The 13,019-nt window shown below is 43.1% G+C and overlaps 1 protein-coding gene across 1 annotated transcript in view; it reads right to left on the bottom strand.

The window, feature by feature from the left end:
* Positions 1–5,381: 5,381 nt before the first annotated feature.
* LOC103359267 (sodium- and chloride-dependent GABA transporter 2-like) overlaps positions 5,382–13,019 on the bottom strand; it is a 10,073-nt gene continuing 2,435 nt past the window's right edge. Inside the window, exons 2-12 of the mRNA XM_008284514.1 lie at positions 10,949–11,036; positions 10,707–10,839; positions 10,492–10,626; positions 10,320–10,423; positions 9,995–10,119; positions 8,116–8,228; positions 7,880–8,017; positions 7,571–7,673; positions 6,523–6,623; positions 6,260–6,430; positions 5,382–5,834 (exon numbers count right to left, since the gene is read on the bottom strand). Of these exons, the coding sequence (XP_008282736.1) occupies positions 5,712–5,834; positions 6,260–6,430; positions 6,523–6,623; positions 7,571–7,673; positions 7,880–8,017; positions 8,116–8,228; positions 9,995–10,119; positions 10,320–10,423; positions 10,492–10,626; positions 10,707–10,839; positions 10,949–11,036 (1,334 nt within the window). The 3' untranslated portion in view covers positions 5,382–5,711. The remainder of the gene's footprint in view (positions 5,835–6,259; positions 6,431–6,522; positions 6,624–7,570; positions 7,674–7,879; positions 8,018–8,115; positions 8,229–9,994; positions 10,120–10,319; positions 10,424–10,491; positions 10,627–10,706; positions 10,840–10,948; positions 11,037–13,019) is intronic.

The raw sequence follows: 13,019 nt of genomic DNA, 5'->3' as shown, positions 1-13,019 counted from the left end.
GATTCATGACAGTAACATTTGGAGGTGACACTTGACACTTTGCAGTGCTGCACTAAACATGACATAAGCCTCAGTTACAATCGGACGCACGACTTTTGGGATCGTACATCTTTTGTGAATTTTGGGTCCCGTGGAGGCCTTGGAGGTCATAGAGGAAAGGTTGCAAGGGTCCATCATCATCACACATCATGACATCTTGGTGGTGACAGCTCGCCTGCGGTGTCACTGTCAGCCAGTACTGACTTCCAGCTGATACCAGCCAGTAGCATCTCCAGAGACCGACCCGCTACTCCAACGGAGACACGTACTGGCTGTAACACTGATATATATTTATTCACTAATGATTACCTCCTAACAACATTAATGTTATGTCCCAATATAGTGTGAGATCTCCGCATCAGCGATAATGTTAAGTTATGAATTAGATTATGCTGTGTGCATCTGTATTTGTTTGTTTATTTAATTTTGCACCTATAGTTCAATTTTTTTTACTAGCAGCAAGAGGGCAGTGCTGCCATTTTTGAGTGAGTAGGTGTCAGCTCAGGGCTGAAGAAGAGAAGGAGGCTTCATTAGTTGGTCCTGGGCAGGTGTGTTTCCTTTGTTCCTCATTGTGCTGATGACCGCAGAGACGCCACTGGTAGGTTGAGACAGTTTCAACTATATTCAAAGGATTACATTGTAATTGCTAATTTGAGTTATGGTATGTTGGACGTTAAATGATTGTTGATAGATTAATTAGTTAATTTAATATGGGTTTGTGTTTCTTTATTTTAAGGTTATCAACTATTGACCACTCAGCCTGATTCCTTTTTGAAAAAAAAAATGAAATAAAAGATGGAAATGAGTGAAGTTGACCAGCGTCCTCTGTGATCGTCAATGCCGAGCCGAGTTTAGGCAGACAATGAAGTTCATGACCAAATAACTCGACAGATAAAGCCAAGCGTCACGCTGTGTGTGTGTGTGTGTAACTACCGCTGGTACAGGCGGTACAATGCACCCCGGTGCTGTAGGGGGCCTGCTCTTGGGCCTGCTCACCATCTCCTGTGTCAGCCTCCTTCAGCCATGTTTGCACAGCATTGCTTTGTATCTTACCATACTGTCACTGCTGTGACTGCAAGGCGCTCTTTCTCTCGAAACTCAAACTCATCAAAACATATTTGAGGAGCAGTACGGGACAGGAAGGACTCAGTGGGTTGGCAATGCTCTCAACAGAGAGCAACAGAGTCAGGAATTTGGACTTAAGCGATGTTGTCAGCGACTTTGCTGAACAGAAGGCTGAATGAATGAACTTTTACTGGGTGAGTACAGTTCAGTGTTTATTGCGCATTGGGATCAATGATTTGCTCCGCTGTTCGCAGAGAATTCGTAGAATCTTTTTGGCATGTCAAAGATCCTCCCTACGTGCTTATGGGCTGTCTGTGATTTTGACATTTTGCAAGACGGGCTCGTGTGGCACGTACCATTTTGCACGTATTTTGGATGCAGACAGGCCGTAGGAGCCGTACGGCCGGTTGTGACCAAGGTTTCAAATCATATCATGGTTGTCAGGCTGATCTGTTGCTTTCTGTTGTCGTGTTTGGATACACCTATTAGTGCGTGTGTCCATGTGCTTGTTTCAGTCACCTTCAGGGATAGTGGGGGTCACCAGTCTCAAGAACTATTGTATTGGGGGTTGCGGGCTTAAAAGTTTGGGAACCCCCGCTCTACAGGATTAAGTGATGCGTAGAAAATGGAGACTGGATTACTTCCTTTGTTTTGGCCTTATGTATCCTTGTGTCACCAGTCAGCTTTTGTTCGTTGACCTGTTTTCCTTCCAGTAAGTTTCTTTAGTAAAGTGTCTTGCCTGCTTCCTGTGTGCATGTCTGAACTGGGTCTTTGGCTGATGTCCCCTGACATAGACGACAACTGGATTTATGCAAAAGTGCCTGTTCTTAAGAACTGATTAATCCCACCTATGAGACTGTGAACTTTGGGATAGATTTTGTGAATGATTATAAAGTGACAATATATTCAGAAGATTTTGACGATTGTTTCAACCAGACGTACATCTCTGTGAAATGAGCAGCTTAGGACTTTGGACTGTTGCCTGGACAACAAATAAATCTGAACAGAGAAAGTCTTTGCTCGTCGCGAGTGTTTATGTTTACGTGTTACTAAATATGTTTGAATGGTTGATAAGAACGAGTAACTTGTCAAGTCATGTAATACAACAGATCTAGTGACAGAGGAACTTGTCACCATTTTTAAAAAATAGTAAAGTCTGAATAATTCAGACATAGTACTTGTGTGAATGGGTTTCAGCTTCGTGTTAGAGGTGGAGCCAGTTATTGTGGATATTTAGCTCGTTGGCATGTTTAGGTTGCACATGCTGAATTTCCCAGTCTTCTTGCTGCCTCTCCCCCAACTTTTCCATCTCCCTCTTTTTCCCCCAGTCATGTGCACAAGCACGAAGGTGCACAGGACACCCTGACATTATATGGACCGGTCCTAACAACTTTGACCACTTTGCTTGTTTCCCAGTCTCAGAGCCAGGCCTGTGGACAAACACTGGATATTTATGCAAAACACACGATACAAACATAAAGCTAGTTCTTCCTTCTCACATAAACTGTGGGGAAATATTCACTGATTCTCAAGTTATTCGATTAGATTTAGCTACTTTAAATTAAAGGGAAATGAGGTTTACAGGTTCATTTCTTACTCTTAATTTTTATTAGTTTTTTTTTACTTAGAACTCCAGAAACTTTTTTCTTTGCAGCTTTTATATATATATATATATATACACACACACACTATTAAATTATTTAAAATACTTTTTTATTACTTAATGTAAAGTGACTATGATGGGCAGTTATCTTTGATTCATTATGAGCCACAGAAAATATCAGGCTTTACTTGTCGGAAGTTTTTGGCACAAATATCACTGAATGCCATGCTTATCTGACTCATGCATTTCTCGCTACTTCGGACCTAAAACTGTTTAGTCAGGCCATATAAGCAGCATCTATTTGATTCATTCAAACTGAAGGAGCTTGTAGGATTCAGTCATGTTACCTGCCGACAAAACCCTGCAACATAAATACATCTTGTGGCAAGTACATTGAAAATAACTACATGAGGTACAGTCAACATGACTTCAGTACATTCAGCATAGCCTCATGTGCTTACCTCCTCCATTTTTGTAGCAGAGGTAAGGAAACCTCCACACGTTGCCCAGGCCAACGACATTTCCAGCAACAGCCAGGAGAAACTCCACCTTACTTCCCCAGTGTCCTCTCTCCTCCACCTCAGCTTGCATGTCTTTTTGAGCACACTTTCTGTTCAATGTACCCAAAAGTTCAGATTGAGACCAATGTTACTTTTGTCCTGTCATGCTTAGCTTCCAGGGTTCTACGCTTATATATTCACCACTAACTCTGTGTCATGTAATGAGCAACTGCCGAAGCCGTTAATCAGTTTAGTGGAAATGTTAATTATCTCCAGGCTGAGCAGGAATTTTAAACAAACAAACTTTCTTTTGATATATTAATGTGTTCTAATGTATGTTGCAGTACCAAATCTCAGCAGGCCATTCACTGAACTATGTCTGCCAGCCTGTGATTTTTCAGCCCCCTCTTGCCTTAATCCTTATTGTTTCCTACCAACTGCTACCATTACACTCCACTAAAGCTGCTGCACATATACTTCAAATTCAATGTGAGGGTAAAACATGTAAAAACCAGTGGTCACTCATCACATCATGCTTGTGGTCCCTTACATGTGTCAAGTAGTTCAGTTATTGTCACAGTATTACCTTTGACACGTATAAATCACTCCTATTATGATGACACAGTCCTACAGTGTAACACAGAGCTACTATGCTCGGCTGCAACAACCTCAGGGGCGTCACAATCTGGAAACACAAACGTCGAATCACTGGTGAGTCTGGCAGCTACCCATTAGTGATGTGTCATACAGTGAATCAGAAGAGCTCACAGCAAAACTTTGTTTTGATTGGCAGCATGGTGCCTTGTGGCCAATCACGTGTGAGGATTTAGGATCATACCATTATGTGAAAACAGAGAGGGGGACAGACGCGACAGCCAGGTGGATTGTCTGTCCGACCCCTTGGTCAGTGAGTGTGACTGCGACAGACAGCAGTGAGGAGGAAAGTACAAGTCTTTTCTAAATATGATGGGGTGCAGGTGACTCTGCTCGAGTGATGCTCTGGAACAATCTGAGCAAGCATGACACAGACGGTCCCTGAGATCACAAACCTCCCGGCAAAGCCTTAAATTCATGAAGACCTTGCAAATTTAACCAGAGAATCCAGCAATTCCAGTTACCTTTGGACTCACTCTGAGCAAACGATTGGCAACGGTGGGATGGAACCAAAACCCCCCCAAGAAAGGGGGAGAAAAAAAACCTCTGGCAGAACCAGGCTCAGGAAAGGCGCCCATCTGCCTCGACCGGCTGGGTGAGAATGATTAGTTATTTAATAGATGGATACAAATTGACTGTTTTTAAAAGGGAGGTGGTTGGGGAGGAGGAGGAGGAGGAGATTTGTAGATCTGCAGAGGCTGGTGTAGCAGCGATGTGGTGAGCATGAAGCGGGCAGAATGAACGAACGCTGCCTCAGTTATAAAGCAGCTAATTGGGTGTGCTGGACTGCAGCAATCAACGATTGGACAGAAAGGGCCCTGTGACTCCCTGACTCCGGGCCTGTTGGAACTAAGGCGAAGCAAAAACTCTGCCTTGAATTCTCTTTCAACATATACTTGCATCTGTAGACAGTGTCAGCATTTCATTCTTGTTTGATGGGCAAAAATCAACAACATTTGAACATTTTATTTACAATAATGTCAGTTACAAATCCTCATTCATCTCATCTGATGGGGAGACTTGCATCACCTGCAGATAAAACAATGTCTGTCCTCACTCCACAACCAATCATCATACACTAAGATAGTCAGCAAACTGTCTGTTTTCTGTCATCAGAATAGTAATCAAGAGTGGAACTACAAAAAAATGTATGCCTATCAGAAATTAAGATGGCATGGCCTATATTACATACCATCTATCCATCCATCCATCATCCATCCATCATCTCTACACCTTAATCCTCATTAGGGTCATGGGGGGCTGGAGTCTATCCCAGCTGACTCAGGGTGAAGGCAGGTTCACCTGGACAGGTAACCAGTCTATCACAGGGCCCCAATAAATGCAGCTGTAGTTTATGTGTTACTATCTATTGCTGTTGCAATTTCTTCCTTAAATGCTTAAATTCTAGACCTAGTAATTGTCTCAAATCCATCTGATTCACAGTACATAGTTTATTATTTTTAATAAAAGCATATCATTTTTTGTCTGTTACTTGGAAAATTGTGAATAGCTTCGAGGTTGGTGTACATTTTATTAAACTTTATCTACTGAATTACACAAGTCGAATGACATTTGTCATTTTCTGTCTCTATAAAAGATTACAAACACAATCACACAGTCAAAAGTTAAGTGATTCTGTTTCTTTCAGGGACATGGAAAGGAAAAAGCTGCTCCGATAACCATTTCCACATGCAGTGATGTTTTTTCTTTACAAGTGCAGTATCTATGATTAGGATGACACAGCAAAAAGAAACAGACAAGCCTTTGGATTTTAGGCCATGCTAGTATGTCAGCAGTCAGCAGCCCACTCAGTGCCAAATCTAAGTTGTTGAACACATAGATGCAGTTGCTCACGAGTTGAGTATCAGGTGATCGTTCTGTTCTTTCACATCAGCTGGTAGTAAGCTGTTGTTTCCCTCCTGCTTTTGGGTCGGTAAGTTTTCAATGTCAGGCTGGCACAGGTGATGAAAACGCTGTGAAGCAGAGGGAAATATTCACCAGCAGTTCCCAACAAAAGGGCAGGAGAGTAGTTGCATTATAGGTGTTAACTGTGTTGTTGAAACAGTGATACAGTTTATTGCCACTGAAAGAAAACATGTAGACTGTCATCTGCAAATTACCACACTCAGGTGACATGGAGATTAACAATAATTCTAAAAGCTATAACTCATCCAGATGGGACATGAGTTTAGCTTTGATTTTCATTTCATAAACTAACTGTGGACATCATGTCTACTCATGTCCATTTTGTCAAAATGGTCCAGTTTTTATGGAACATTTTCATGAGAAAATTTTGCTTAAAATTACAAATGCATTTGCTTTCCATTACATGAGACACAAACACCTTGTCTTTGTCTTTCATTGGTGACCATAATAGTCAGGTACACAGTTGTCCCACCTGTCTGAGGGTCCCAGTCCCAGTGATCAGCTTATACAATGCACATCCAGGCACAAGCAGGACGGAGGAGAGAGCCAGTAGCCAGCCTAACACATATACCCAGTCTGGGTACACGTACCAGCGATTAAAGGTCAGAGGCTGGTACTCGACTAAAGAATATATAAAAGATCCCTAAGAAAACAAAAAGAGATGGCTTAGTAGTTTGACTTGATTCTGAGCTAGCGAGTGCATTGTAGCACTGAAACACTGAGAGCCTGTCTTACCAGTGACACCAGTGGTGTGAAGTAGAGCCAGCAGATTTTGAAAAACGGGCTGGCGTTCACCCCTGTCATGTCCTTGATGATGCCATACAACCGCTCTGCCCCTTGATGGGAGATATGAGATTGGATGAATGGTGTAAAATTGTCGGGATCCCTGCTTCAGCCCCTGCCTGGCTCTCTCTCCCTCTCCTGTCTCTCTGGTTCCGGGTGCCTGATTACAGGTATTGGATGCAGCTGCAGGGATCGGCTCACAATCACCTCACTGCATAAAGCCCTGTTCATTCCCCCACACCCTGCCTGACCATAGACTCTCATACCCTTTGTTTCTGCCGGTCCCCATTCAATCTCCTGCCTGCTATCTCCGAGCCACTGAACCTGAACCCTCGTGCATCAACAAAACTCTCCACCCAGATCCTTCCCCAGCCAACCTTCTCCTGCCACTGGTCTCCAACCTGTTTCCAGCCAAGCTTTAGTTTATGCGGATTACTTTCCTTAGGTTTCCCCCTTGGTGCTAATTTAGAGTATCTCCTGGTTCTTGTAGTTTTGTCCTTTTTTGTAATGGGTTTAGTTAGTCCTCAGTTCTCTCTTCTCTCACCAAGTTATCTCCACTTATGTTTGTATTTCCCCACTTTTTTTATATTAGCCTGCTCTCTTATGAGTTCAGATCACCTTTATCTGCAAGTTTAAGTCTGTTAGTCAGCTTGGATATCTTCCTTCAGTTCAGTTTCCCTATCCTGCTATGGTTTCAGTTTCATTCTTTTTAAATCAAGCATTTTTAAGCCCTCACCTGTCTGTCTGATCTCTGTCTGCGCCTGGGTTCCCAGAGCCCCTTGTACCAGTAATGATCAGATCAGACCATGTTTGTGAGTCTCTTGGTATAAGGACTTTGCCAATTCTTTCCACCTAAAGATCAGGTTACTAGTCATGGGAACTATTACTTATCCAGTAACAGGGACTGGCTGGTTTTCAGGTAACCATTAGAGACACCAATCAGTTCTCTGCAATGCATATAATAGGTATAAAATTACTCTTTTAAAAACAGCACACCTACCAAATATCCATCCCAGTGCCAGCGTTTCAAACACACAGAGAAAGAGGATGCAGCCTCCATTACAAGCATAGTAGTCCATCATCTGGAACACATACATCCCTCCCTAGGGACAACAGGAGATATATTGATTTAATATAAATTTATTTTCCTTCCTCTAATGTATAAAGGCCTTTTTCAAACAAATATTTTATTACGTTTTGTAAAAATAAAAAATGTCTTGTGAAAACCATTTTTGTCAGGAATACACTCACATACAATATTAGAATATAAAAAAAACTGAAACGGTGTAAAAGAACATTATATACTAACTTCAGTGATCATGACAAGCTGACAGAAGAAGCATATTAAGCAGAAGAAGAGGAGGAACATCTCCCGTCGGCCTGTCCTGCGCATAACGTCAGGAAACATATCAATGACGGACGTCATCACTGCCTCCATGCTGACGAACTGTACAGTGAATGGACAAGACAGAAGACATACATTTTCTAAATATAAATGAAATCTTTCAAAAAAAAAAAAAGACTGCATTCAGACGTGTATTTTACCTGTGTGTCCAGACCCAGGAGAATGACCATGACAAAGAAACAGATGGACCACAGTTGAGGCAGAGGCATCATGGCTACAGCCTGAGGATATGCAATGAACGCCAAGCCTGGACCTGGAAAACATTGGAATGATGCTAGACTGCATGGTCTCCTTCTACTATCTGCTTTTGTTATTTAGGCTATTTAGCAACAAGGACCTTGTAAGGGCAAAGGTCAACAGTCTACCATAATGAAACAATGGGTGTTTGCCAATATAATGAGGGAAGGTGAGATTGGATGATGGGAATGAGTACAAGATATGAGGATGAGGATGGATCGGGACGTTATCTGGGTGACTGATCTGGTGAGACGTGATGGGATGTCGGAAGCTTGGGGAAAGGAGACTGTGCACATGGGTTCCGTCTCAAGCTTTGACAAGCCTATTTTGGACCCCTGATGGTACATGAAAATGGGAGTGAAGAGGAGAAATAAGAGGTGTGGATGAATGAGAAGAGGGAAGTATGGAGGATGAGGTAAGAGGGTGAAAAGATGAGAAAAGGGATTGGGTGTCTTGGGTTCTCTAAGCCCCATCCCCCCAGTGTAATGTAGATAAAGACTAGGGTGGGATGGATATCTTACAGACTGGGACAGAGCGACAGGTTGTGCATGGATAAAGTTGGAGTGAATTCAGAGCACCTCCAGAAGCAAAACCCTGTTTGGCCTGAAAGATGGCGCCTGTGGTGGAAGTTGGATATAAAAAGTGTAAAAAGGAAAGGGGACGGATTTGCAATGAACATGGGTCAAAGGGAGTCCCTTGAGCGCTAAGGCATCAATAGGGGCATCTAAAGGGACAGTTGGGATCAGGAGCTGTTTAGCTTGTTGGCTGTCAAGAAAGTTTTCTTCTGCTCCACAATCAATTAGTGCGTTAACAGGTATGGATTGGGCTTTCCAGCAGAGTGAGGCCATGATTTAAAGGCGATGGGCGGATGTTTTGGAGGTTCAGCTCACCTATATTCCTCCCATTACTGGTGGGCCAGTTCTTTAGCTGGCTGTGTATGGCAGTAGACCTGGTTTTCCACAATACAAGCAGATATTGGCGACCCTTCTCAGCTCCCGTTCCTTCTGAGACAGTTGTGCTTGACCAATGTGGCCATTGGTTCTGGCTCAGATTCTGAGGGCTGAGAGATCACAGAAACCGGATGAATTGGGTGATGAGAGGTTTGTATGGGTTGCTGGTTTTGTTCTCGTCGTTATCGTATCCAATCATCCAGACGTATGGAAAGGAAGCTGTGAGCATCCAGGTCAGCAGCTTCATCTCGGGGGGCGAGTTCACCTTTTATTACTTCGTTCAAACTTTGGTAGAAGACTCCCTGTGATGCTGCATCGTTCCAGCCGCTCTCTGCCGCTAACGTCCAGAACTCCACAGAGAACTCATCCACTCTTTGGTTCCTTTGTTTCAGATAGGTGAGGCGATTCCCAGCTTCCCGACCTTGGCAGGGTGATCAAAGACTTTCTACATTTCAGCCACAAATGTAGAATAAGAAGCACATATCTCAGATTGTCTTAACCACACCGTACGCCACTCCCTTGCCGGGCCCTTCAGTAAGCTTAAGTAAGCTATCTGAGCTCTGTCAGGCGAATACGACAAAGGTTATAAATCAAATACTAGAGACACTTGTGTTAGGGATTCTTGACAAGCACCTAAGTCACCAGCGTCTTGCTACGGAACAGGAACATAAGGCTCATGATTTAACTGGGGCTGAGGAGAGTTAGCAATGGGAGCTGCCACTAGGCAGAATCAGAGGCAGAGGCCATGACATTGTCAGGAAATTGTCAAATTCTGCAACTCTGTCTGCAGGATGGTGAAATTGTATGTTCCTAAATATCTCTGAATGTATACCTGACTCTGCCACTTCTGCAATTGGGACGCCTTGCTCATGTGCCATGAATCCCAGCACTGAGAAGACTGCAAACCCAGCTACAATACTGGTACCACTGTTCAGCAAACACAGCCACAGACAGTCCCTGTACAACACAAAAACGGACAGAGGACTCTTTGATTTCATAGCATGTGACTGAGATTTTTTAAATATAATGTTGCGCAACTCTTTTCTTGCATTTTCACGATTCAAGATTCATGATCTTGAATCTGTCAGAAATGTTGATGTTTTTCAGAGAGCCCTGAGATAAACATTAAACCCACTCACACATGGATAACTGCTTACTTATAGCAATTGTTGTTGTACTTGTTGTAGCTTCCGAGCACAGTTAGGCATCCCACACCGACACTGTACGAGAAGAAGATCTGAGACCCAGCCTCCATCCACACCTGTTCCAACAGCAACAGTCAGTACATTTGTCCACCTGCACTGTTACAATACATCACGAAGCATCTACCTGAGGATCTGTGAGGCGGGAGGGTTCAGGCAGAAGGTAAAACTTCACTCCTTGTAGTGCACCAGGAAGGGTGAGTCCACGAATGAGAAGAATTAACAGCATGACATAGGGGAAGGTAGCCGTGAAATACACCACCTGGAAAAAGAAATACATTTAAAGAATTTTCGAGTATACTTTGTCATCATTCGATACCATTTTGTGGTCTATATAAGTACCTTCCCTGTGGACTTGACCCCTTTCCAGATACAAAAGTAGCAGGTGATCCACATAGCAATTGCACACAACATCACCTCCCACCTGATGCTGCCGATCTCCTCAATGCCCCCTGAGATAGCCAGCACACGGCGTCTGGAAGCAAAAGGAAGAGTTTCTTTGTCTTTGTAATTGTTAATTAAATAATAACTTGGAATGTGAGGAACATTCTGGAGGCTTTGTTTCTTTGTCTGCACAGACATACTCCCAGAATTCTGTGGCTGCAGAGGTCGAATTCGTCTGGTTGGTCCACGGAACGCTGGCGTTTTTTATTGAAAAGTCTACACAGTCATCTAAAAAGAGGGAGGAAAGAAAGAGATTTAAAACTTGTCAAGTCTGATGAAGGTTTTATACGCAATGCAGCTACTGGGTTAAGGGCATACTGTTCTGTGGTTTAGTTCCATTGTTTCACATGTTGGAAAGATTTCTTCGCCAAGTAAAAAAAAACCAAAACAATTCTTTGTCTATGTTTGATATCATGCATCGTGCAAATATAAATGAGTCTCCTGTCACAAAACCCTTAATGCATCAGACAGTGAAACAATCTTTGCATTTTACCTGTGTTCCAGTAGTTGTTGCAGCTGGCCCAGGGCAGCTGGGAGCTGAAGGAGAACACAAGGTAGAGCAAAGCCCAGGACAGTATGATAATGTAGGTTGTAATGCTGTAGAGGATAATCAGCTGCCCGGCATAGCCAATACCTGTAGGGCCAGATTTGACATTTACTGTTGCAGACAAACCTGCATTTATCCATTATCCACCCTGTTTGTTGTTCAGAATCACAAGAACCTGACTGACCAGCTACTTGAACTGTTTAGTCATTCTTAGGAATAGAGTTTAAAGATAACAAGACATTTTAAAAAATGCAAATTAAAACATAGAACATAGAAAGTATAAAACTGTTTTCTGAGTTTACAAGTAAATGTATTTCAGACTGGACACTTCCTTAGATTTAGCCATTTATGAAGCTTCGTGCTAGCAGAGTGCAGGCATGGAGTCAGGGCGTCACAAGGCCCTTTCTGTCCAATTGTTCACTGCTTCAGTCCAGCCCACCCACGGAGCATGCTTTAGGCTGTTCATCCTGCTGCTCCACGCTCACATCGCTGCTACACCAGCCTGTGTACATCGGCAAATCTTCGCTACTGTTCATCTCGTCTTCAGAGATCCTTCACGCAGGAAACAAACCCAGTGTTTGGACGTTTGTTTCTACTTTCTGACCAAGATTATTCGCGGGCAGGTCCATCCGTCTTCAGTGTGGGATCACAGTGTTCAAACCAAAGGGGGCCAGCATTGCAGAAGTCGTCAGTGACGTGTCCTAAATCTCAGGTGTTGGTCAGAGTGCCGTCACTCTGGAAAATCACCTTTCATCATCCTCAGACAATTTTAAAATCCAGTAACAGCTTCCAGCAATCAAATCCCACCTCAAAGCGACATAAGTCACAACGAACTTTTGATCTGCTTCGGCTACACCAGTTCATAGCTTCAAATCCACATTGTGTCTCATCACTTTACATTTTCTTGGTGCAAAGCCTGTTCTCACTTACGGTCTGAGTGTTTAGTCTATATGTAGATACCGTCTTAGAACAGTCCTTCTCGTGGCCTATAGTGTTTCTTGCAGAGGTTCAGTTCACTCATTGAGAAATTATATTCCATGCATGACCTTACTATATCTGTCTTCTCTTAAGATTAGCATCAGCATCCATCAACTTTAGGCCTTCAAAGTTAATTAATATTATAAGATGCTCCGATCTTCATTGCCAGCTCTCATATGCTTCTGTTCCTTCTTTTCTATGATCCATGCCTGGATGGTTAACTGATGCAAGCTGAGATGAGCCTCAGCAACATGAACTCTGGAAGGCCTTGCCCAGGCCTTGGTTTGCTTGCCTTCACCTCCCATGCCAACACCGTGGTGTCTCCCCTAATCTATTCCTTTTGCTCATACTCCGCAGCATATGAACATTTTTTTCACCTAAATACATGAATATTGCTCCAGGCCACGAATAGTTCATATTATATATGATCTGTGATGACTGCATATCATTGTGACACCGTTTAATATAAGTTCATGAAGGTTGTATTCTGACTGAATAGATGCAGAGAGGTGTGCTTGCAGTCCTCTTTGATAACAGGCAGAAGTTGGGAAATTAAACCTTTAAAAGGTGGCGGTTGAGGAGGAGGAGCTGATTGCCGGATTTGTAGAGGCTGGTGTAGCATCGATGTGGTGAGCGTGGAGTGAGCATTGGTTATGAAGCATGCTGTGGGCTGGACTGAAGTGAAC

This window comes from Stegastes partitus, unplaced genomic scaffold, assembly GCF_000690725.1.
Source record: "Stegastes partitus isolate 25-593 unplaced genomic scaffold, Stegastes_partitus-1.0.2 Scaffold362, whole genome shotgun sequence".
Taxonomy (NCBI): Eukaryota; Metazoa; Chordata; class Actinopteri; family Pomacentridae; genus Stegastes; species Stegastes partitus.
This window is presented reverse-complemented; position numbering and strand designations above follow the sequence as displayed.